Source organism: Camelus ferus, chromosome 6, assembly GCF_009834535.1.
Source record: "Camelus ferus isolate YT-003-E chromosome 6, BCGSAC_Cfer_1.0, whole genome shotgun sequence".
Lineage (NCBI taxonomy): Eukaryota > Metazoa > Chordata > Mammalia > Artiodactyla > Camelidae > Camelus > Camelus ferus.
In genome coordinates this window covers 36,714,566-36,740,744 of record NC_045701.1, presented here as the reverse complement: position 1 = coordinate 36,740,744, position 26,179 = coordinate 36,714,566, and the positions used below count along the sequence as shown (strand labels likewise).

At 35.5% G+C, this 26,179-nt stretch overlaps 1 protein-coding gene across 2 annotated transcripts in view; it reads left to right on the top strand.

Annotated features, from left to right (window-relative positions):
• Positions 1-26,179, top strand: part of PRKD1 (protein kinase D1) — a 281,949-nt gene that overhangs the window by 224,107 nt on the left and 31,663 nt on the right. For both annotated transcript variants that reach the window (XM_032481810.1, XM_032481811.1), the window contains 9 exons: positions 1,007-1,217; positions 1,373-1,450; positions 3,247-3,451; positions 7,217-7,340; positions 8,877-8,954; positions 10,255-10,534; positions 11,578-11,630; positions 13,741-13,813; positions 15,936-16,042. In XM_032481810.1, the coding sequence (XP_032337701.1) occupies positions 1,007-1,217; positions 1,373-1,450; positions 3,247-3,451; positions 7,217-7,340; positions 8,877-8,954; positions 10,255-10,534; positions 11,578-11,630; positions 13,741-13,813; positions 15,936-16,042 (1,209 nt within the window). The remainder of the gene's footprint in view (positions 1-1,006; positions 1,218-1,372; positions 1,451-3,246; positions 3,452-7,216; positions 7,341-8,876; positions 8,955-10,254; positions 10,535-11,577; positions 11,631-13,740; positions 13,814-15,935; positions 16,043-26,179) is intronic.

The following is a 26,179-nucleotide window of genomic DNA, read 5'->3' as shown; positions in this document are numbered from 1 at the left end:
ATAATTTATAATAACTATTAAAAAGCAGTTCAATTCAACTTTTATTTCAGTGATTCCAGAATACCATTTTTTCTGATGATTTCCAAGTATATTAACATGATATCAAGATATGCCATGAAATTGTTCCGAAACATTGGAAACATGGTTAATTTTACCTCCTTTAATCTTTTAAAATATCTATGTGCTGGACTGATTAAATAATTCCAAAATGAGACAAGAGTGAACAGAGATATAATTGTAGCCAAAACACTAATATTTATGTGTCTTGTATAATTCATTAGTCACTATGTGTTTTTCATTTATAAAAATAAAAGTAGGAGGAGAATAGAGCTCAGTGATAGAGCACATGCTTAGCATAACAAGGTCCTGGGTTCAGGCCCCAGTATAACTAAATAAATATATTAACCTAATTATTCCCCCTTGAAAAAAAAAAAAGATAGTATACTTTTAACCCTTTACTTTTATATGGTTGAGGAATAATTTTAAATTATATTTATTTTTTTCTTTGAGGGAATGCAGAAAAAAAACTATAGGCCGTTTTCAGGTGAAGTACTGTATTGGGCAGATGAGAAATTTACTTTTTACATTTTGTCTTCATGAACTGCTTTCATTTTCTACATGAAACACTTTAGAAAATGTCAGTGAAGTATTATGTACAATGGTGTCAAGAACCATTTTTAGTTTGCTTTCAACTTTATGTTTCTGTGTTAAAACTAATGGAATTTAAAAGCTGAAAATTATTTGAAAGTCCTAGAAATCTGTTTCAAATAGTCTAATCTCCAATTCTTTACAGACTGTAAAATCAAGGTAACTCAAATAAGAAATTATTGGGAAATAAGTTACATTACTGAACAGAAGCATAGTTTTAGTTTATTTCTCTCATATTCTTAAGGATCAAACCACTAAATTCAACAGTAAAAAAAAAATGTGATTTTAAAATACATAAATACATAAATCAGATATTCTCTCATGTCTAATTGTCCTGAACTGTTTTTCAAACATGTAGCAAAAGTCACCATCAGAGTCATTCATTGGTCGAGAGAAGAGGTCGAATTCTCAGTCATACATTGGACGACCCATCCAGCTCGACAAGATCTTGCTGTCCAAAGTAAAAGTGCCGCACACTTTCGTCATCCACTCCTACACCCGGCCCACGGTCTGCCAGTACTGCAAGAAGCTTCTCAAGGGCCTCTTCCGGCAGGGCCTGCAGTGCAAAGGTAAGAATGATCATGCCACCAAGTAGTTGTCACCAGCCCAAGTTTGATCCTTAAATCAATCCTCATCCATTTGAAATTACAATCTTTTTTTGTAACTTCTCTTTCTGATGAATGCTTGGTTTTTATTTGTTTTCTTTTAAAATCACTGTGATTAGATTGCAGATTCAACTGTCACAAACGCTGTGCACCAAAAGTACCCAACAACTGCCTTGGCGAAGTGACCATTAACGGAGGTAGGTGAAAGGTCAGCCGTCAGGTCTATGCTTTTTCCCTCTTAGGGCGTGTGTCAGTTAGGACTTAGTGGGATTTTTTTACTTTTAGTTTTTTCAGTTCACATACTTGTGATCGAGCCCAAAGTAAATTATTACCTCTGTCCAACTTTATTGTAGAAAAGTACCCGTCATTGAATTTTGTTACAGACCAGAGATTTTCTTGATTTTTACGTGGTGAACCACCTGGTACTGAAAACTTGGATATCCAGAATGTCTTCCCCAGCTCTCTTATTTTATACGCCTACTCTAATTCACTCAGAAATGTGGAAATTGTTGGAATGCCTATTACAGCTCTCACCCTCTTTCTTCATCCTTTTCAATCCATGCATTGAGACAGAAGTTAACTTTTCTTCCCTGTCTGTCACAGAGACTGACTCGTCAGGAAATAGTTACCCACTTCCTTCCTCCACCCAGTTACTCTTCCCGTTATATCTGTGCTTGTTAACCTGCATCTTTCATAATAATAATAATTCAAGGAAATTTAATTCAAACAATTAAAAACCACATATCTTCTTCTACGTTTGGGGACATCCCTTTAGGAAAACTTTAACTGCATAGTTTAACATTGAAGGAATTCTAAGAAAAAATGCTGTGTCCTAAAGGAACAGCTCACATTTTCTTCCCTGATAGTATTCCTAGTGGGTTCTGACCAAATATTTAACTTAGTGTCCGAAGCTAACTTTTTCCATGGAGAGTAGACTGCATTATATGTTCAAGCTGTTGTCAGTTTTCTGATTCCTCTGGAAAGAAAACTGGTGATAGAGGACCAGAGAAACAGGTTGAGTATTTTTGTTGCTAAAATCCTGAAGAACAAGTGATTATCTGTGTTCTCCAGCCTTCTTCCCTAGAAGAAGAGGAAGAGAAAGCTCTCTAGGAAAACATTCCCATAGTAGTTTCTCACTTGGAGATGCATAAATTAGCTGCCAAAAAGGAAAGCTTGGCAGTCTTCCTACTTTCTGTGGCGTGTGGTATGGATTTTGTTCAGGCCCAGGAAATGTCAATGTGTGCTTTATGACTAGAACTAAGGAGAGACAGTGTAGTTTTTGTTATGTTGATTACTTTGAAATTGTATTTTCCCATAAAGTTAAGACAATCCAGTAAAATGTGAATTTTCCAAAGTTGAGAGGCTAGGGTCTCCGATCAGTCTATTTTCTATTTTTAAAATAAGTACTTTGCATTAGTAAGTAATTATAATTTGCTGTGTCCCATCAACTATATAATGAAGGATTCAATATTACTTCAAATATCTTACATATTTAAAAGCTGCTGCTTATGTGACCAATTTAATATATTGGAATCCATGGTTTTAAAAGTTACTGGCATTTTGAGAATCAATGGTCCTGAGTCTCCCTGCATGTGAAAATTTCCCTCATCCTCCCACGTATTTCTTTTTCCCGCCAGGGCTGTGCTACTGAAATAAGATTAGTTTCCTCTTCCCTGGTGCCTGGTATCACTTTGCTTCCTAGCACTTTGTTTCTGTCCTACCCTTGGCTTCCTTCCAAGGCTTTCCATGACTTGTCATGTTTTAGGCTCAGGGGCACAGAAAACAAGCATCTGCTTGTAAAATTATACATTTATCCTCATAAATTCAAATACTAGTGAACTGAAATTGAAAAGGAAAGTGAGAGAAAAATTCTTCACATAACTATTTTTTTAGGGCTTTCAATTGATTTGTTTTAAGACTGCCTAATTTTCTGTTAAGTCCTGGTTCCAGGATTGCAGGCTTGTCTTCATGGGTGCAAAACAATTGTTTTTAGATTTGCTTAGCCCTGGGGCAGAGTCTGATGTGGTCATGGAAGAAGGGAGTGACGACAATGACAGTGAAAGAAACAGTGGGCTCATGGATGACATGGAAGAGGCGATGGTCCAAGATGCTGAGATGGTGATGGCAGAGTGCCAGAATGACAGTGGGGAGATGCAGGATGCAGACCCGGACCACGAGGATGCCAACAGAACCATCAGGTGAGGGCTGCACTCTCAGCCTTGGTCAAACGGTGGAGCCCCATGTGGTATTTTCTAAAGCTCTTTGATGTTTTAATCTATTATAGAACAAACTTAAGGTGTGTGTTTGCAGGCATACCTCGTTTTATTGCTCTCTGCTTTATTGCACTTCGCAGGTATTGTGTGTTTTACAAATTGAAGGTTTGTGGCAACCTTGGGTACAGCAAGTCTGTCAGTGCCATAGTTCCAACAGCATTTTCTCACTTTGTGTTTCTTGGTCTCATTTTGGTGACTCTCATAATATTTCAAACTTTTTCATTATTATTATGTTTGTTACAATGATCTGTGTTTAGTGATCTTTGAGGTTACTATTAGAATTGTTTTGGGGTACGGCAAGCCACTCTAGTATAAATAAGTAAACTTAATCGATAAATGCTGTGTATATTCTGACTGCCCCACCAACGAGCTGTTCTCCTGTCTCTGTCCCTCTCCTCAGGCCTCCCTATTCCCTGAGACACAACAGTATTGAAATGAGGGCAGTTAATAACCCTACGGTGGCCTCAAAGTGTTCAAGTGAAAGAGTCACGTGTCACTCACTTTAAATCAAAGACTAAAAATGATTAAGCTTAGTGAGGAAGGTGTGTCTGAAGCCTAGATGGGCTGAAAGCTAGGCCTCTGGAGCTAAACCATCAGTCAAGTTGTGAATGCCACGAACACATTCTTGAATAAATTAAAAGTGCTACTCCAGTGAACACACAAATGATAGGAAAGTGAGATAGCCTTATTGCTGGTATGGAGAAAATTTTAGTGGTCTTGATAGAAGATAAAGCCAGCCACAACATTCCCTTAAGGGAAAGCCTAATTCAGACCAAGATCCTAAGTCTCTTCAATTCTATGAAGGCAGCGAGAGATGAGGAAGCTGCAAAAAAAAAAAAAAAAAAAAAAAACTGCAAAAAAAGAAAGATGCGGGAAAAAAAAATTGTAGCTAGTAGAGATTGTTTCACAAGGTTTTAGCAACTAAACCATCTCCATGACATAGAAGTTCAAGGGGAAGCTTTAAGTGCTGATATAGAAGTTACAGCAAATTACCAAAAGATCTAGCTAAGATCATGAATGAAGACGGCTACACTAAACAAAAGATTTTCAGTGTAGATGAAACAGCCTTATATTAGAAGACAGTTCCATGTAGGACTTTGACAGCTAGAGAGAAATTGATGCCTAGCTTCAGAGCTTCACAGGACAGGCTGACTCTGCAGCTGGTGACTCTAAGTGGAAGCCAGTGCTCATTTATTACCATTCTGAAAATCTTAGGGCCCTTAAGAATTATGCTATATATATAATTCTGCCTGTGCTCTATAAATGGAAGAACAAAGCCTGGATGGCAGCATGTCTGTTCATAACATGGTTTACTGAATATTTTAAGCCCACCGTTGAGACCTACTGCTCAGAAAAAAAGATTTCTTTCAAAATGCTACTGCTCATGGACAGTGCACCTGGTCACCTAAGAGCTCAGATGGAGATGGACAATGAGATTCATGTTGTTTCTGTGCCTGTTAACACATCCATTCTGCAGCCCATGGAGCAAAGAGTGATTTGAACTTTCAAGTCTTACTATTTAAGAAATACATTTCATAAAGTTATCACTGCCATAGAGAGTGATTCTTCTGATGGATCTGGGCAAAGTCAGTTGAAAACCTTCTGGGAAGGATTCACCATTCTAGATGCCATTAAGAATATTCATGATTCATGGAAAGAGGTCAAAATATCAACATTGACAGGAGTTTGAAAGAAGTTGTTCCCAAGCTTCATAGATGACTCTGAGGGGTACAAGACTTCAGTAGGGGAAGTAACTGATGATGTGGTAGAAATGAAAAGTAGAAGATGCTGTGGAGATTGTTGAAATGACAGCAAAAGATGTAGAATATGACATAAATTTAGTTGATAAAGCAGTGGCAATATTTGAGAAGACTGACTCCAATTTTGAAGGAAGTTCTATGGGTAAAATGCTATCAAAGAGCCTTGCATGCTACAGAGAAATCATTTGTGAAAGGAAGAGTCAATCAATGCAGCAAACTTTATTGCTGTTCTGTTTTAAGAAAGGGCCACAGCCACCCCAGCTTTCAGCAAACACCATCTTGATCAGTCAACAGCTATCAACATTGGGGCAAGACTCTCCACCAGCAAAAATATTATGTCTCGCTGAGGGCCCAGATGATGGTTAGCATTCTGTAGCAAAAAAAACTATTTTTAATCAAGGTATATACATTTTTAGGCATAAGGCTACTGTATACTTAAAAGACTACAGTATAGGATAAACGTAACTTTTATATGCACTGGGAAACACAAAAATTTGTGTGACTCACTTTATTGCCAGATTGGCTTTTTTTCGGTGGTCTGAAACTGAATCTTCAATATTTCCGAGGTATCCCTGTAGTTTGTTTATGAACGAGCTATGTTCTCTAGAGGAGACTCCTAACTTTGGATTCCCTTGGAGAAGTGTGGTTTGCATCCTTTCCTAGCATTGCCTCATTCTTTGACCCATTTTCTTTTGCATGTGAGGGATACACATGTGTAAACCACAGATTTACTACTAAGTTCATAGGTATTCAAAATTCATGGTGTGCAAATACAAAGATCAAGGATCAACCTCAGCAGACACCATCTACTCTATAGCTGGCCCCTATTACAAATATTGTATCTGTCTGGACTTAACTGATCTTGATTTTATTTCAGAAGTATGTGGAATTTTATATTTGTGATCTAATCATCAATACTTTTTGATTTCTAGGTGATCACTAGTTTTTTATATCAGTGGTTAGGACAATATGGCAAAAAATCAGGCTGCTACCTGTTTTGTAATAAAGTTTTATTGGAACATACCCATGCCCGTTCGTCGCTCTGTCTACGGCTGGTTTTGTGCCACAATGGCAGAGTTAAGTATTCTGCAAAGCCTGAAATACTTATTCCCTGGCTCTTTACAAAGATAGTTTGCAAACCTCTCATTTATATTATAAAGTGTACTCCTTTTGTGTCCATTTTACAAATGCCTTGTTCATTGGTAGACTGAAATTGTTCATGAGAGTAGAGCAATAGAATAACTGGATTTTTTTTCCATTTAATGGCACGAGAAATATTTTTAAAATACTAGTATTTTGACCCATCTGTGTTTTGAAGGTGTATATTTCTTTAGTATCAAAAGATCAGTTTGGGGCCAGGAGGGGGCATGTTGTTGGGGGCAGGGAAGGAGAAAGGAGGAGACAGACAGAAAGGAAAGAAAAGAAGGAAAGATGGGCATAATCCCATGAGCAGTAGATATTTAAAAGACAGTTTCAACAGCAGATTCTAATTTTTATGAAATTGTCCAGAGAGAGACTGAAATTCGTGTCAAGTGATATTATCTCTAAATTATTAATATATCTGCCTGTAGTATGTAGTAAGTAAACAAGCTTCTGTGGTTAATTCTGAATACTGTGGCCTCAGTACACTTAAGACAGGAACTACCTGATGTTTACCCCAAATGAGCGCCTTGTAGTTTGACCTGAAAACCAGGGTGCTTCTTACCCTCCTTGGGATTGTTAAGGTGTTCACGTAAAGCGCCTGTCATGTAATGACAGATTCCGAGTAATCCGGATTCTGAACCATGGTACTCTGAGGATACATTTCACTACAAGTGGGATGCAAATTTTTTTTCTATTTTCTCTTGGAAATAGCTGAAATAAGGTTTTATGCAGGAAAAGAAGATCTTTATCTAAAAACTTATATCCTAAAATATTTTGACTCTTCAAGTCCATCAACAAGCAGCAACATCCCACTCATGAGAGTCGTGCAGTCCGTCAAACACACGAAGAGGAAAAGCAGCACAGTGATGAAAGAAGGATGGATGGTCCACTACACCAGCAAGGACACGCTGGTAAGATCTGCAGCGAGCGATTTTCGCTCGTGAGCTTTCATTAGAGGCCTTGCTGACGCCCTGTGGAGACAGGATGTCTGAGTTCCCGGGAGCAAACCTCAGCACAGCAGGGCACAGCATGCAGTGGGGCACGTTCATAGTCTCTGGGTGTCTGATGTAGTTGAGCAAACAACTGAGTTAGAGAAAAAGTGTAGACAGCAATCTCAGGGAAACAGTCGTTGACCTCTGCCACGTGAAGTGATTTCTAAACAACTTTTGAATGTCTACCTGTCATTTTATAGCAGCCATGAAAACAGCACGCTGTGCTTTCAGAGGGCTCCCCTGTGATTCAGAATTTCTTTTAAAGCCCTGCATTTTAGGGAGAGAAAAAACAATGATAGCTATTATATGATTCTTAAATCCTTAAGTGTTCACTTAAAAACTGACCTATTCAGGAATACAGTGATCCTGTATTTGATTAGGTAAAAGACAACACATTCTAATTTTTATGTAATCTGAGTTGTCCACTACTTTGTATTTTCCTAATAGTTGATGAATGAGGTTGTGCATATGTGTGAGAGAGAAAAAATTTGATCTATGTTTCAGTTAAACTAATTGACACTTTGTGATATGCGTTTCTCAGTTCTTGATAGTGTTTTCCTCATCACTTCCCAGCTATAGGATTCCCTTCATTTCTTTAGATAAATAGACACCTATAACCTAATTCTTTAGCTGTAATCTCAACCTCCTTTTCTGGAGAGAGATTTACATGACTTACTGGAGGACTCAGCTGAATCCCAGCCAGTCCTTCCTAGACATAGTATAAAATATTTGAAGCATATTTTGTGTATTTGGCTGGTCTAAGATAGGTGGTGGAAGAGACCAAGAATAGTGTTAGGGTTTTTGGGTCTGAAAAGAAACACATATACACAGACAGACACACAAGGACCTGATCACCAAATCATACAAGTTCAGATTTTCAGTGAGCTTAAGAGAAGGTCAAGTTATGGATACACTCCCCTGATGTCATTAAGTTGATGCCACGGAGTCAACCTTGCCATCCAGCACAGTATTCTTTAGTTCTGCTGTAACATTCCAAATTCTTCCATCTCTAATGGGAGCCAGTATAACTGGATCAGCATGGCATGTGTTATGTTCTAAAATAATGAGAATATGTAAATATTATATATTCTATTAAGCCTTTTTATTTTATTATAGCTACAAATCCACCTTTCGCTCTTCATGCCATCAAATAAATTTAAAATTGGTGTTTTCTATTAACTGTGCATGCACTAAATGCCAGGCACTCTCATGGTGCTAATACATTATCCCCTTTATTATTTGTAACTCTGATGTAGACGCACAAACTCCCCACGCATTTGCTGAGTAGTCAGTCACCTTCTAGAATCTTGAAATTGAGTGTGAGTCTTCCTGGTCCAAAGCCCAAGCATTTTCCACCATCAAATTATATGTCCCTAGTGGGAAAGTGTTTTGATTTTATCAATCTTGGGTGTCTTTAAAGTTTTTAAAAGATACTGAATCAAACTTCTGTTTCAGCGGAAACGGCACTATTGGAGATTGGATAGCAAATGTATTACCCTCTTTCAAAATGACACAGGAAGCAGGTACTACAAGGTAAGGGTGGCTTTTTCTTGACTGGAGTCCCATGCCCCCTCTTGCTCTCTCATGGGAATGTAGAGTATCAGAAATACAAAATACACCCAACAGGCATGACTGGTTCTGTGCTTGCTCCCAGAGAAATTTTTTCTTCTCTGTAGTTTACACATTTGGTGGGGAATCATGTTGTGAACCCATGATAGTCATCTGAGAACTTCAAATTTCTCTGGGGAATGCTTCTAGCCCCATGGGATAGTGGGGTGAGGGGCAGGAGAGAAGAAGCTTAATTGTCTATTTTAGCAGAGAAGTGTGATTTAAATAGAAAATTCAAGGTCATGGAAGATTAGCTAAAAGTAAAGTCCTGAAATCCACTATATTCAGCTTTTCTTTTTCCTCTGTAGCCTTGCAGCACATCAACATCACTGGGGGTTAAGAAATATTGTATGATTTCTCCAAGTACTGCCAACATTCATAAAGAGTACTTTCCTCTAGAACAAAGTTTGGCAACTATTTTCATTTTGTCTCTCTGCATGAAATAGTACAGATGTCACATAATGTATCATCTAGTAAAACATGGTTCGAGAAGAAATTCATTGTGAAAACAGCATATTCTTTCTCCTTCAAAATTAATGCAGGCTCAAGCATAGTTGGTGTCATTCTCCATGGCCATTTTACACAGATCTAACAGAAAAGGGAAACCTCATTAAGTTTTAAATTAAAAATTTGTTTTAAAAGTTGTCATTTCTTAATTGCTCCATACGTCCTAGAAGACAATGTGGTGATTAATTTTTTTAACATCAAAATTGTCTTAAAAGCAACTGCTTTTAAAACCATTCTCTGTGATTTTCCTCACTATAACTATTAACGTGGCTATATTATTATATTAACATCTATTGAATCAAATTATGTGATTCATTTTCAGTGCCTTAAGGAACAGTTAAAAGTTAATAACAGCTATGCATACCCAAATGTATTTCAAAGGGCCATGATTTTACCTCACAGTTATAAAAATTATTGTTTATATTCTAAGTCTTAGATTTTGATGCAGGTTCAAAATTATTATTCTTATTCATATTTATTCTTGCCACATGAGCAAAGTAAAAATTCACTTAAATTTTTCTGGAGAAAGAAGATGATAAAGTTTCTTCTAGTAAAGGTGTTTTTGAATTTTTCTTAGTAATATTCTGTGTCTTATAAAATCATTTTATGTAAATGATGGCTGGTTGTCATGTCATTTCTTGTATGTCCCTGGCATGAATTTCATTTGAAAGCGTACAGACTTTTGATAACTATATTTAGCACACTCTTTCTTCCATAGGAAATTCCTTTATCAGAAATTTTATCTCTGGAACCAGCAAAACCGTCAGCTTTAATTCTTAGTGGGGCCAATCCTCACTGTTTCGAGATCACTACAGCAAACGTTGTGTACTACGTGGGAGAAAATGTGGTCAATCCTTCCAGCCCACCTCCAAATAGCAGCGTCCTCACCGGTGGCATCGGTGCAGATGTGGCCAGGCTGTGGGAGATTGCAATCCAACATGCCCTCATGCCCGTCATCCCCAAGGGTTCCTCCGTGGGCTCAGGAACCAACCTGCACAGTGAGTCTGCTAGTTTCCTGACAATCTGTGGAACAGATGAAGAACGCCTCTTTGGGGATGACTTGGTTTATTGGAGAACATAGGGTCTCTAGACAAAAGCTGCTACACACGCTAAGATATTTCTTTCATTAAATTAGCCTACTTTATTTTTTCATTTTATATTGAAAATTTGAACAAATTCTTGTAAACCCAATGTATTAGGCAATAGCAGAAACCTAGGGCTACTGGTCATAGAATAAGTAATCTAGTCATCTGAGCTTGATCTGTAATGCCAGTCTTGCCGTTCGCAAATCTGAGTTTACGTGTGTCCTCAGAACCACCTAACGTGGTCCTCTGTGCAGAATACTTAGTGTGCAGTGTACTTGGAAAGTCTGTATAATTTTATCCCAGGAAAAAAATCTCTGTTCATTGTAAAATGAGATCAATTTTACCAAAATGCAATCAGGATCAAGTATTGACGGTGAATTTTTAAACGATATTTTAGAGTAGTATCTATCTAAAAATGTAACTTAAAATCTCATAATGGCTATTAATACTGAAGCTTGTGGGGGAAACCCTCTGTTTTCACATCACAGTGTGTTATCTGATGATCTGTCATGACTTTATTTTAATTGATCTCTACAACCAGTGTATGTATTAATAGAATATATGTGCCTATTTGGGTGCTAAGCACTTTATGTGAGGTCTCTATTTTAATGCCTAAAACAATCCCAGTAGGTCAACACTAACGATTTGCCTATTTTACAGGTGAGGAAATCAGACATTAAGTTGTCTCAGCTTGTACCAGAGTTACAAAATGGCAAACTAGTATTTGAACCCAAGTCTTTATGATTTTGAAATCTAAACTGACAAAATATTTTTCAAAGCCAAGTACAAAGTAAATCTGTAATTGTAAAAGAAATATTCAAATAGACATTTTCCTAGAAAAATCTTATTGCTATGATTTTAACACAGCCCTGCAGCTTGTTTAATAAGCATGTGTTTACTTGTTTTTTGATTACCTCTCTTAACTTCTTTTGTGTATTTTTAACGTGTATTTCCAGGAGATATTTCTGTGAGTATTTCAGTATCAAATTGCCAGATTCAAGAAAATGTGGTGAGTATGAAGTTACTAATATAAAACTTGATACTGTGATCCTTTGTTGGAAAATAAGAGCATCATAAAATATATTTTTATCTAACATTTCAATTTGTTAGTGTTTTCTAGAAAATAAAATAGGGTCCTTTTGGATATTTTTCATCTATGAGATTTTAGAAACATTCATTGTATGAATTCTTTTATAATTTTCTATAATCTCTTCTGTAGTGTGGAGAGTTAAACACCTGTTTTTCATCTCAGATGAGCAATTATAATACAGTGCTTAATTTTGCAGACGTTTGCTCATCTTGGTACTGGAATTTTAATGGTTGATGTTATGTAATACCAAATAAACTACATTATTTGAGTTGCATGAATAGCTTAAACATGCCCTTCCTCTCACTCCTTGATTGCTACCTGGGAATGCTGTCATATGACAAGGAGTTGCAAATGTCCTTAGTATCACTTGTACATATCAAGGAGGCCTCAGAAAGCTGCATAAGTCAGATGTCATGAGTCTACACTCCAGCACCCTAGTCAGCTATGCCACATACCTCCATCCTGTCTGTTCGATGTTTTTTAAATTGTACATCAGACATACTATGAAATAATTAACATTCGGTCATATGTTCGCTTTTTTTTGTTGTATTTTGTCACTGTGGCAAGTAACCCAAAAGTAGTAAGTCCTTTCCTACCTTATCCTGTCACTCAGGTCTTCCCCTCTATTTTGCCTGCTATGCCTATGACCAAAAGCAACAAGTTTGCAGCCTTACTTAACACTGAGCTGAGTATATTTTTTAAAGCATAAACTCCATGAAACTCAATTCATCAATAGTATAGCTTTGCAACCTTTGCTAAATTGGCAAGAAGTAAACTGGAAACCAAATATGAATGAGAGAGAATTAGGAGAACTACATATTGAAAGTTAAATGTATTCCTGTGCTGTCAGTCACGAGATGGATTTCTAAAGACCTGAAGTTTCTTGTTGCTCTTGCTTAGCCAGAGAAGACTTTAGGAAATACTGATCTACCTATAAGCCTCTTAGGAAATTCTAGATTCCTGTGGGGTTCTTCTACTCCCTCTGGCTAAAAATTCTGGGTGAGCCATTGAGCTGTCAGAGAAAGATGGTGTAGCACCTTGGACTCAGAATATTGGAGTAGTATTAATTCATTTTCTTGTCTCCAGACAACCTTGAACTCTGAACCAAGGATACTCTCTGCAGGGATCACCGGATAGGGAGAACTTGTAGTTGATTTTAAGGGGAAGGACAGAGGGAAAAGATAGGAATGTATAGAATATGCAGAGGGTAGAATTTGATGTAAAAGGACTTTTATTTTTGAAACAATAGAGAGTACAAGAGTGGAGGAGAGGCAGAGAATAGAGAATTCCATAGAATGTAGTAGGAATACTTAAGGTGAAAAAGGATTGCTTTGCTTTGTGCTTTCATGAGTGTGGTCATCAAATCACATACTGTAAACATAGGTTAAAACATAATGCTTTACTTAGCGATTATTATTTCAAAAAGAACAAGTAGATGTGTACGAGTGGAAGAATTCGGGTACATCACAAATGAGAATTTTGTAATGGACTGTCATCCTTCTGTGGCATCTCTGGCTCACTCACAGTGATTCAGCCCCCTCTTCCTTCAGCTTAGAGTCCTCTGGATGTGGATGATTGATAAAGAACAGCCTCACCTTTCTAGTCATAAAGGATGGCGTGGTTGGAATCAGGACTCACACAGATATGTGATTGGGAGCCATGGTTATTTAACATGAAATTTCTCAATAACCATCTCAATAACCAAATCCCTTTTTGAACACTGACATTATGTATTTAAATGACATTATGTAGTTTTAAGTCTCATTTCTCTCTGAGACATTTTTAATTGAACATGAGAAAATTTCTGCTGCTTAAGAGCAGAATAGTTTCCAAACATTACGATATTACATTATATTGAAGAGTGGGCTTTGAATATTGTACTGTAGATTTCATTTAGCACTTAAAATTTAATAGTTTATGTTTAAAATATTTATTAACATTAATGATATATTTAATAAAATTATAGAACTTTTAGGACTGATGTTTTGTTCCACTTCATGTTTGTGTGTCACTGGACTTGCACCCATAGGACATCAGCACAGTTTATCAGATTTTTCCTGACGAAGTGCTGGGTTCCGGGCAGTTTGGAATTGTTTATGGAGGTACGTTAGTTCACTAAGTACTTTTATTAATTTAAAGTTTTACATATTTGTATTCAGAAAAATAATTCCAAGAAAAATATAAAGGACGTATATGTATATATGTTGTTTGTATGTATGTCTCTCTGCATTTTACCTTTTTAGAAATTTCTCTCCAAGTAGTCACTAAATGGAAAATTTGTACGTCTGTTTTAAAAGAGAAATTTTTCTAGTCTTGAAAAACTTTGTAAATATGAACAAAGTCTATACACAATACTAGTTAAATATTGGTTTACATAGACAAAATATGGAAAAACAAGGAAGTTGTAATTCATAAACTTTCATTTTCCCCTTAGCATATTTAATCAGAACTCTATAGAAATCCATTCATGTAACTGGACAGAAAAAAGTTCTTTAATTCTAATGTCTTAACAATGTTTTGTATTTTGTTAAGGTTTACATTTTTTACGTTTTTGAAGTGAAATATTAAATTTTTACTTTTTTTTTTAACTGTCAAGCTATTTGGTGAATTTAGTTAAAACTTCTGCTGTTCTAGAGTCTAGCCAATTCAATCATATTTTTCAAGTCTTTAAGAAAGATTTAATATTAATGTTTTACCTGCCCTATAAAATGACATCGTTTTCAGGTCCTTAATGTAATCAGTAACAGATTATCTTTTTTGTGAGGTGGGAGTGCTCTGAAAAAATCACAATGTCTCACTTAGTATTATTCATCATAGTATAATATGCTTTTTTATTCAAAAACTAATTAAATTCTACTCAATTTTACAAAGAAATTTTGATTCTTATAAAATGTACAAATGATTTTTTTTTATAGAAAACTTATCAATGAGTCAGCAACTGTTGTGCTTTTTGTTAAAGAATAACAGTGTAATCGGGGAGACTGGACACTGCACAGTGTAATCATTGCCTGCAGCAAGAATCATGGTCTATAAAGCAAGGCAGATAGACATAACCGCACACAGAGTGGGGTGAAATGGGTAAGAAATGAGGTGAGAGAAACCAGCAGGTGCCAGGTTAATTTCTAAGATCCAACATTGAAGGAGCAGGCGTAGGAGGAGGCCTCCACAAGGAAGACTGAAAAGTTAAAGCTGGACACATGAGGCAGAAGAGAGGTCAAGTACTATAGTGACAGAGAAGTAGAGACAGAAGCCGAAACTCTGGACAGAGTAATTGCAGTAAAGAGTCTCAGTTAGCAAACGTACTGCAGTGAGTCAGAGAGTGAAAAGTGATGTTAAGGACGTAGAGAACATGTACTCAAGACAGTAGTTTTGTCAGCAGAGAAGGGAGGCCTTCTGGAAGGACTTGGAAGGCATAGTGAAAGTGGGGTGAAAGGGGAAGGAATGCTAGATTTACAGCAAATGTAGAAATAATGGTACTTAGGTTCGTTTTCACATTCAGCTAGCACTACTATATTACATGCCTACTACAATCTAGTCGTGAAGCCATTAAGAGCTTGACGGGACCCTGCGATTTGCTAGAAAGTTTGTTAGGAGAATTAAATGGGAAGTAGTGATGACAATGACGATGGTAATGATGATGATAACTAATGTTTTTCAGTGTGTAGAGTTACCTGGCAGTGTGTGTACTTTACATATCTAATTTCATCTAAGTCTCACAAGAGCCCTACCATTGAAGATGAGGAACCTAAAACTCAGAAAACTGAAGTGATTTGCTTAAGATCACGAACCTAGTAAGGGGCAGAGCCAAGACTTTTATTCTTCCCATTATAACATACATTGGTTTATCAGGACTTTAAAGTTATACTTTCTTAAGGAGAGTGCTTTTGCCAGTGGTGTGAATGTTTTCTGTATTAAGTAGCTCAATATCCTGTTTCTAAAACATGTATTTTACAAGAAAATATCAGGCTATTCATACAAATAGCTTTTAATGTTCCAATTCTTTTGCGTTCTAAATTGTGGTTAATTTTATAGTGCATATTTGATTTAGAATAATGGAGCTAAGAAATGAAATTTTTATGGATATAAGTTAGTGCTCATCAGAAATGTTAATTTATTCAGTGAAGCATTTTTATAATTCCAAAGTGTCCTTATAAGTTCTGGTATTCTTTAATATACAGGTTATTTAATAAGATTATGCTAATAATTCTTTTTTTTATTTTAAAGGAAAACATCGTAAAACAGGAAGAGATGTGGCTATTAAGATCATTGACAAACTAAGATTTCCAACAAAACAAGAAAGCCAGCTTCGTAATGAAGTTGCAATTCTGCAGGTACATTTTTGTTTGTTGTGTGGGGGCTATAAAATATTTCTCAACTTCTGCAAAACAAAGAAAAGTTACCCAAATATCTGTGGTATAGATATTTAGAAGCATTTTTAAATAACAGAAAAAGCAGATCAAGCATCAGACTACTGCCTGGGGAGTATCTTTCCTGAGCCCAGGCAGCAGTTGTTCTTTTTTAGGTTCCTAATCCTAGGTTTTACTATGTTATTAATACTCATTAAAAGGGTAGTGTTCCAGCACTTGCTCATAGTGGACATGCTGAGACCATTTTGTTTTACATTATCAATGACCTGGCCATCATAAACATTCCTCCTCTGTGCTGTGATAATTATATGAAGTGAGTATGCAGCTGTCAGCGTGTCGGGTGAGAGTAATGTATGCTGAGAATCAGATCGTCTTGATCTTACTAGTGTCTTCTTAATGTCTCACTATAAGCCTTTTATTTAATTAAGAATGTTCCTTAACTCCTTTCATGAATAACAGTTCCTTTTTAAAGCCAGAAGTTGTTAATAAAAATAAAAAGTTTTTAAGATTATCATCCTAACCATTTTAAAATTTTTATTTAATTTGTTTTTTTGGAGGGAGAGGTAATTAGGTAGGTAGGTAGGTAGGTTTGTTTGTTTGTTTGTTTGTTTGTTTGTTTATTTATAAGGAAGTACTAGGGACTGAACCCAGGACCTCATGTTTGCTAAGCACGCACACTACCACTGAGCTATACCCTGCTTAGAAAAGTTTTTTTTAATGCATCATACAGATTTTATTTAACAAAAGTAATGGGTAAAGTCACGTAGGCACTTATATTAAGAGAAAACCGGACTAGAAGAAATTTTATCATAAACACCTTATAGTGACCTACTTGCGGTTGCATTAAACCGAGTTCTGTTGCCGTGAAGGATACAGCTTGTGCACAGGTTTGGATGAACAGTTTCATAGAAGGCATTATGTGGCATACATAATTTCTGTAACTTCATAAACTTTTTCTGCAGACCAGAAGGAAATGGAGCAGTTGTTTGCTAAATGTGATCAACCTATAGTTATCCAGTCTAGACAGTTCAGACCATTGATAAATGCTCCTTTTTTATATAACTTACATAATTCTCTACTTGTCATTCAAGCTGATCATAATTTCTAATTTATAGTTTTATTGAATAATTTTCATTTGAACATTGCTAGCAAAATAAAACAGATTACATTTCTTCATTGATTGTTTCATTTAACTGCCATTTATTGAGTTTATATGATAAAAAAGTTGGAAAAGATACAATTTCTGCCCTAAAAGAGCTTGTGGGTACAGACAACTGAAAATAATCACTGTTGTATGTGAAAAAATAACATGGATTTTTCTGGGACTCACAATTTCTGAACATGGTGTTTTTGTGCTTTTGGATGACTACTGTAATACAAGGAACTACCACAGTGTTCTCTGCTTTCATGGGAAGAAGATAACCATGGATCTTAAAATGACAATCATAGATTCATAGCCTAGTGCTCGCTAATCAGTTACCCCCAAAAAGGTTCTTTTTCTTCTTATTATTATTCTTAACTTGGAAACACTGGGCTGCAGATGACATCTGAAAATTTAGTAAGTGACATCTTTCCACACCTGGACCCTGCTCTCCCAGCCTCCACCTTCACGTGGTGTTCTGAAGGCAGATTCTTTGCGTCTGGCCAGAGTTGGCATAAGAATTAGATACCTATCTTTCCTTACAGGACACAAGAGGAGTTTCATGGTTAGCATAGTTATGTCTTTCTACATTTTATTGCAACTGCAGAGAAAGGCCTAAATTTCTGTGTATAGTCCTTTAATTGGCTCTCCTGAGCCTAGTGACACATTATCAGCTGACGACTCTCTAGTAAAGAAGAAAAATAAAATACACATGAGCACGAACTGACTCCTGTCTCCTTTTCCAAAAGAGTAGCTGCAATCAGCAACTCAGATGCAATAAATATAATATACATTTCACAAAAATTTCGTTAGAACATGATTTTCTAAAAATAATTTGTTTAGGTTGACAGTCCAGTTCTGCCCCTTGAGCATATGAAGAATTTGAACAGCTCTCATATTATTGCCTGAAATCTCAAAAGTCCTTGTCACTTATCACTCATCCCCACTGTCCCCAACCATTCTTCACTTCTTTCATCAAACACATATTTACTGATCATGTATATGAGCTAATAAGCACTGTTCTAGGCTCAGTGGATACAGTGGGGACAAAGACACACAAGTGCTTGCTATCCTGAGTCTTTAACTTGTCTTTCTCAGGTTTACTTTTAGTCAGATGGTTGAAACTATTTATGTGTTGAATTTTTAATTACATAACCTGTACAATGAGTCTTACTAAGTCATGGCTTAATTATATATGGTTCAGGAATTCATACTTTATCAAAAGTTGCCATATGTTTCAAACTTGTTCATCAAAATAGGAAACTTATCATGTCCCCCAATTAAAAATAAATGAAAAAAAATTGAACCCTTTTTACCATTGTCAGGTACATCAGTCCCCTCAGGAAGAATTATAATTCAGTATCCAGAGACATGAAGTTCAACCTCCTTTGAGTCTTTGCTCATTTATTGCAAGTTATATAAGCATGACTCTCATACCCTATTTAAAATGACAGTCCACTTAAACTCTGTCCCCATTCCTACCCTGTACTCCCTGTAATCTATATTCTCTTTTTTCCATCACACTTACAGTCTTCTAGTCTATTACAGAATGTCATTTATTATATTTGCTGTGGGTTCCTCTCCTCATCCCCAACTCCAGCCCCTCCACTAGAATATATACTTTTCAGGAGGGCAGATATGGTTGTTTTGTTTACTGACACAACCTGAACACTAGAAATTGTTCCTGGCACACATTAGGTGTTTAGCAAATATTTGCTCAGTGAATATTTGTTGAACTAAAATTGTACAGTAACATCATCCCATCACATAAGCTGACATGCATAGTGTCCAAGCAGGTACAAAAGTCTAGATTTCTACTTGCTATTAATAGTTAATTGGTTGGTTAAGAAAGATTGTGTGTGATTAGTTCTTCAAAATCCTTCATTGCCTTGTTTTCTATTTCTTATGAAAAAAAAACCCACATCTTTTTGAACCTGAGAAGACAAAAGGTAATGGGGAAAGGGGTGGGGGTTGGGATTCTGACTCTGTAACGGATATGTGCAGAAAAAGTAAGATGATTAAAGCAATTGAATGATGGGGAAGGTTTTATTTTGCTAATTTTGAGGAACAGAATTCTGTCTCTCTGGATATAAGAAGCATTTGCTTTCCTCTGCCCTCTGGTCCCAAGCTTACGAAAACTGGTGTCCTGGTTTATGGTTGTACCTGAAGTCTGACGAGTTCTGCCCCGTCCCCTTATCCTTCTGATTCTCCAGAGGGAAGCATGCGGGCTGAAGTGGCTGATGGGAGAAAATTCTCCTTATGCAGTTCGTTGGTTAGTCCTCTGGTCAACTTTTGATTTTTTTCTGGTTTTGTTAAAATTTTTTTAAAAAGCCCCTAATCTTACAGAAGACTTCGAAGTTGTATAAATGCAGAATGTACGAAAAAGTAGATTCTTCCTTCTTTTTCTATTTCATCTTTACATAACCTAGGCAAAGGCTTTCCAAAGTCTGATTCAGTCACTGGAAAACTAAACTCTTTAGATATTTTTGAATAGTGGAAAATGAAGGCAAATGTGAATCTTATGACATAGTTATCTCTTATATAATCATTTTGAATAGCTGTTTTTATTATCTGTAAATGCTTCATTATTATGTTTCAGAAGAATATTGATTAATGCAGATATTAAATTTAGTTCATAAAATTCCCAAGAGATCCTATTTACTTAATTTTAAAAGTTGTATCTTGATTTTTTTAAAGGTAAATTTGAAATTACTGTCTTTTTTCTATTCATGTCACCAAAATAAGAATAAAAAGATAGTTTAGGATTATTAGTCATATCACAAGAAACTGACTTTTACAAGGAGATGTAATTATATCTTAGAAAGCTTAGAAACTTAAAATCTAAAGTAAGTAATTTTGATGTGACATTTAATATAATTTAAATTATCAACACAGGCTTGTTCAGATAAAATTAATTTTTTCTAACAATATTACAATGTAGAAAAAGTTTTGGGAGAATACTTACGAATATAATTCTAATTGATTTACTTTTATTTTTCCTCTTTATCTTAAATATCAACTTATTTATCTAAGGAATAATACTAGTGCTTCTGTTTATGATACAGTATCTTAAAACATTTTGGAATTATAGAAGTACTGAATACAAAATATAGGGAAACAATATGTAAGAATTTTACAGGCCATAAGTTAAGTGTATGCCATTGTACTTATTTCATAAAATTACCCCAATCATTCTTACTTCTTTATTATGAGGCATTCCTCTTCCCATTCACATCTTTTTTTTAATTGAAGTATAGTCGGTTTACAGTGTTGTATTAATTTCTGGTCTACAACACAGTGATTCATATATATATATGTATACACACACATATATATATTCCTTTTCATATTCTTTTTAATTATAAGCTATTACAGGGTATTGAATCTTGTTTCCTGTGCTGTACAGTAGGACCTTGTTGTTTATCTATTTTATACATAGTAGTTAGTATCTACAAATCTCAAACTCCCAATTTATCCCTCCACATCTAGTAACATTTCCTTTTGGTAACGATAAATTTGTTTTCTGTCTGTGAGTCTGTTTCTGTTTTGTAAATGAGTTCATTTGTGTCATTTTTTTAGAATCCACATATAAGTGATACCACATGGTATTTTTCTTCTTCTTTCTGGCTTACTTCACTTAGAATGATAGTCTCTAGATCCATCCATGTTACTGCAGATGACATTTTATTCTTTTTTATGGCTGAATAGTATTCCATTGTATACATATACCACATATTATTTATCGAGTCATCTATCAGTCTACATTTAGGTTGCTTCTATGTCTTGGCTATTGTAAATGGGGCTGCTGTGAACACTGGGGTGCAGGTATCTTTTCAGATTAGAGTTCCCTCTGGATACATGCTCAGGAGTGAGATTGCTGGATCATATAGTAAGTCTATTTTTAGTTGTTTTCATATTGGCTGCAACCAAACTACATTCCCACCGACAGGGTAGGAGGGTTCCCTTTTCTCCACACCCTCTCCAGCATTTATCATTTGTGGACTTTTGAATGATGGCCATTCTGGCTGATGTGAAATGATACCTCATTGTAGTTTTGATTTTCATTTCTCTGATGATTAGTGATATTGAGCATTGTTTCATGTTCATATTGGCCATTGGAGAAATGTTTAGGTCTTCTGTCCATTTTTTGATTGGGTTTTTGTTGTTGTTGTTATTGAATTGTATGAGCTGTTTGTATATTCTGGAAATTAAGCCCTTGTCAGTGGCATCATTTGCAAATATTTTATGCCATTCTGTAAGTTGTCTTTTTGTTTTGTGTATAGTTTCCTTTGCTGTGCAAAAGTTTGTAAGCTTAATTAGGTCCCATTTGTTTATATTGGCTTTTATTTCTATAGCCTTGATAGACTGCCCTAGGAGAACATTACTAAGATATATGTCAGAGAATGTTTTGCCTTTGTTTTCTTCTAGGAGTTTTATGGTGTCATGTCTTATGTTTACGTCTTTAAGCCACTTTGAGTTTATTTTTGTGTATGGTGTGGCGTTTCCTAACTTCATTGATTTACAGGCAGCTGTCCAACTTCCCCAATACCACTTGCTAAAGAGGCTGTCTTTTCTCCATTGTATATTCTTACCTCCTTTGAGGAAGATTAATTGACTATAGGTGTGTGCGTTTATTTCTGGGTTCTCTATTCTGTTCCATTGATCCATATGTCTGTTTTTGTGCCAATACAACGTTGTTTGATTACTGTAGCTCTGTAGTATTGTCTGGGAGGGTTATTCCTCCAGCTTTATTCTTTTTTCTTCAGTATTGCTTTGGTGATTCTGGGTATTTTGTAATTCCATATACATTTTAGGATTATTTGTTCTAATTCTGTGAAAAATGTCCTGGGTAATTTGATAGAGATTGCATTAAATCTATAGATTGCTTTGTGTAGTATGGCCATTTTAGCAGTATTAATTTTTACAATCCAAGAACATGGGATATCTTTCCATTTCTTTAAATAACTTTAATTTCTTTTATCAGTGTTTTATAGTTCTTCATGTAGAAGTCTTTCACCTCCTCGGTCAGGTTTATTCCTAAGTATGTTATTTTTTAATGAGATTTTAAAAAGGATTGTTTCTTTACTTTCCATTCTAATATTCCACTGTTAGTGTGAATAAATGCAACAGATTTCTGTGTGTTAATCTTGTATCCTGCTACCTTGCCGAATTTGTTTATCATCTCTAGTAGTTTTTGTGTGGGGTCTTCAGGGTTTTCTATATGTAGTATCATGATGTCTGCATGAAGTTAAATTCTATCTTTTCTTCTAATTTGGATCCCTTTTATTTCTTTTTCTTGTCTGATTACTGTGACTAGGACTTGCAACCCTATGTTGAATAGAAGTTGTAAGAGTAAGTATCCTTGTCTTGTTCCAGATTTTAGCAGGAGGGCTGTCAACCTTTCACCATTGAGTATTATGTTGGCTGTGGGTTTGTCATAAATAGCTTTTGCTATATCGAGGTATGTTCCCTCTATACCCATTTTGATAAGAGTTTTCTAGAAACATACAGTCCGCCAAAACTGAATCAAGAAGAAATAGATATTTTGAACAGACTGATCACTAGAATTGAAATAGAATCAGTGATTAAAAAAAAAAAAAACCAACTTCCTACAAACAAAAGTCCAGAACCAATGGCTTCACTGGAGAATTCTACCAAACATACAAAGAACTTACACTGATCCTTCTCAAACTCTTTCAAAAAACTGAAAAAGAGGGAATCATCTCAAATTCATTCTGTGAAGCCACCATCACCCTGATACCAAAACCAGACAGAGACACTATCAAAAAAGAAAATTACAAGCCAGTATCTTTGATGAACATAGATGCAAAAATTCTCAACAAAATATTAGCAAGCTGAATCCAACAATACATGAAAAAGATTATACACTACGATCAAGTTGGATTCATTCTAGAGACACAAGAATGGTTCAACAAATGCAAATCAATCAACATGATACACCACATCAACAAAAGAAAGGAAAAAAAATCACATCATCTCAATAGTTGGAGAAAAAAGCATTTGATAAAATGCTTTCTATTCTTATTCATGAATTCCCTCCTTTGGTTTCCACATCTTTCTTAAAGAAAACACAAGGCCCTTTTGCCATACTCCTGTTTTCTGCCTTTGCCCAACTATCACCCCTTAGCTACTCTCAGTCTTTATCCTACTTGACTAATCTCAGTCCTTCAACAGCATTGATCGTTTGCTCCTTTATAAATCTCTCTCCTCACTTCACCCCTAAAATTATCAGATCTTATTTCACCTTCTTGCTAGCTCCTCCAGCCTTCTTGAATGTCTCCTTCCATTCACATAAATGGTTTATGCTCATCTGGAACTCATTCCCAGAGTGAGGTCATCCATTTCCGAGAGTCATCAGTCATGTCTTCTCAGGTCGTTCCTTAATTTATCTTCTGATGTCTTTTCTTTCACAGGCACTGTGGTCTCCTATTTCTGACCTTAGGACATCTCCACTTTGGTGTGCCAGTCTTACCCAAATCAACCAGCTGAAAACCAAACGCTTGTTCCTAATGTCTTTCCCTGCAAGTTACTTTCTCCCTAATATTGTCTGTTTTCCTCATTCTTCCAGTTTCTAGGGCAAGAACCCTTTTCCTCCAGTTAATGAAAATATTAAATCATTCAACAGTACTTGGAAAGTACTTCCTTTTTTGATACAAAGCAATTTTTTGGGCCTGTGAGCCATATAACAATGAATTACACCTTTTAAGATGTTTGTCATCCATTTGGGCAGATAGGTACACATAGCTACAAGTCAGGTTAGCTGTGGAAGCCTCGTGAATGAAGTCATGGGTTATGACTGAGGTCAGGGTGTTGGAATGAAGGAAAGCATCAAAAAGAAATACAGCATTGGTGAAATCTTAAAAGATTAATAGGTTTTTGGTAACCAGAAAAATGTTGGAAAGGGTTGTTAAGCTGGGGGACCACCTCAGTAAAATAAATAATCTATGAAACATGAGTAGAAAACTAGATCATTTTAAAAGAATGGCTTCAAACATTTTTTTCTCATGTGTCCTCAAAAATAATTCTAAAAACCTTTGTACCTACTTTTGTATTTTTAAGTTGACAACTTGAACTATTTTTCAGAAATTTAAAGAATTTTAATTTTGTCCTGTACTGAAAATATTGATATTTGAAAATAAAGCTGTTACGTCACTCATTTAAATATATACATTAGAATCTAAGTATCAAAAACATTTGGGTTTTTTTTTTAAATCAATCTTTTAAAAAATACATGAATAAGCTCTTCTTTGGCAGTAGTACATTTTATAATATTCTTTGTTTTCTTTGAGTATGTTACACTTTTCCCAAAGAATTGTATGCCAGTGTAATGTATTTTTATACTTAAAAGTCTTTCGTTGGCTCCTTTTTCATAAGTATTTACAATAAAAATATGTTTATATTGTAAAATTTCTTGATTACAACACTTTAAATGTTTAAAGCATTCTCCTGGATTAAGTTATCCTTACAATTATTAGTAGTAAGACCTTTATCCAGCAACATAAATATTATGTAAAATTTTATCTATGCTTGTTAAACATAAAAAATAGAATGTTACTAAAAATATATTATTTAATGAGTTTGATTTTTTAATTTAGTTTATAAATTGGTAGGTGATTATTACTTATTGTTTGCATTAAACAGAGTTCAGCAGCGATTTTACTCCTTTTTTAAATTGTAGGAGCCAAGTTGTAAGCACCCCCAAAACAAAACGAAAAAACCCAGTGATTATTTTTTGGAAATTCATCCTCTCTCTTTTAATTCTCTCTCTGTTAATAAGTCCATATTCCCTAAATATTTCCCTAATTTTGGCGAAAGCATGAATTATAAATGAAGTTGCAAAAAAGTTGATTTATAAGTGATTAGGGTCGTTCACTTCATGCCAACACTATATTTCTAATTTTCCCTTTGTTTTTCTCCCAGAGGATTTTCCTCCCCATGGCAAACTACCATAGTAACATTTGGAATGTTTGAGAGGCATACCTTCCTTTTGGAAAGTGGGAGAAATATTGTGAAAGGCAACTTGGGGATGGAGAATTTGAAGACTACAGGGATTTTCTCAGACAAATCTATATTAAAAGAATCTTTATGGATTGTTAAGACTCATTCATTTATTCAAAGTATAATTATTGGGAATTTAGAGTGTTCCAGGTAGTAGGGATACAAATGTAAACAAAACAAATTTTGTTAAAACTCTCCTTCTACTCAGCACCTCTTTTGTATCTTCCGATTTTCCAAGAGTATGCCTACCTTAATTTGTAGACTGCTGTGGTCGAGCAGAGTGTGCTTAGGTAAGACTGAAAAATGGCTTTCGTGTGAGTTCATGGAGAACCTTAGATATCATGCCAGGTCAACTGGATTTCATCATGTTTGTATGACTGTCAATTATTGAATTTGAAAAATTATTAAGATCATTTCTGTATGTGGTGAAGATATGTTACGGAAGAAAGTTTAAAAGCAAGAAAACTTTGTTAAAGGTTATTTTCAGCTAGTAGTGGCAGTAGAAATGCCCTCGTTCCTCTTCTTTCTTTCTACAAAGTCATCTTGTCTTCAGCTATAACCTTTGCATTGCTGCTAGTCTAGACAAGTCTTCTAAATTCATGCCTTGATTACTGCAGGTGATATACCTCATAGCTGGGTCTTCCCCTTCCTCCCACTACATCATCTTCTGGCCCTGCTTTTCCATGGTCCATTCTCAAGACCATGATGAAATGAGACTTTATTTTTTTTAATTTTTTTAACATTTTTAAATTGAGTTATAGTCATTTTACAATGTTGTGTCAAATTCCAGTGTAGAGCACAATTTTTCAGTTATACAGGAACATACATATATTCATTGTCACATTTTTTTCACTGTAAGCTACCACAAGATCTTGTATGTATTTCCCTGTGCTATACAGTATAATCTTGTTTATCTATTCTACATATGCCTGTCAGTATCT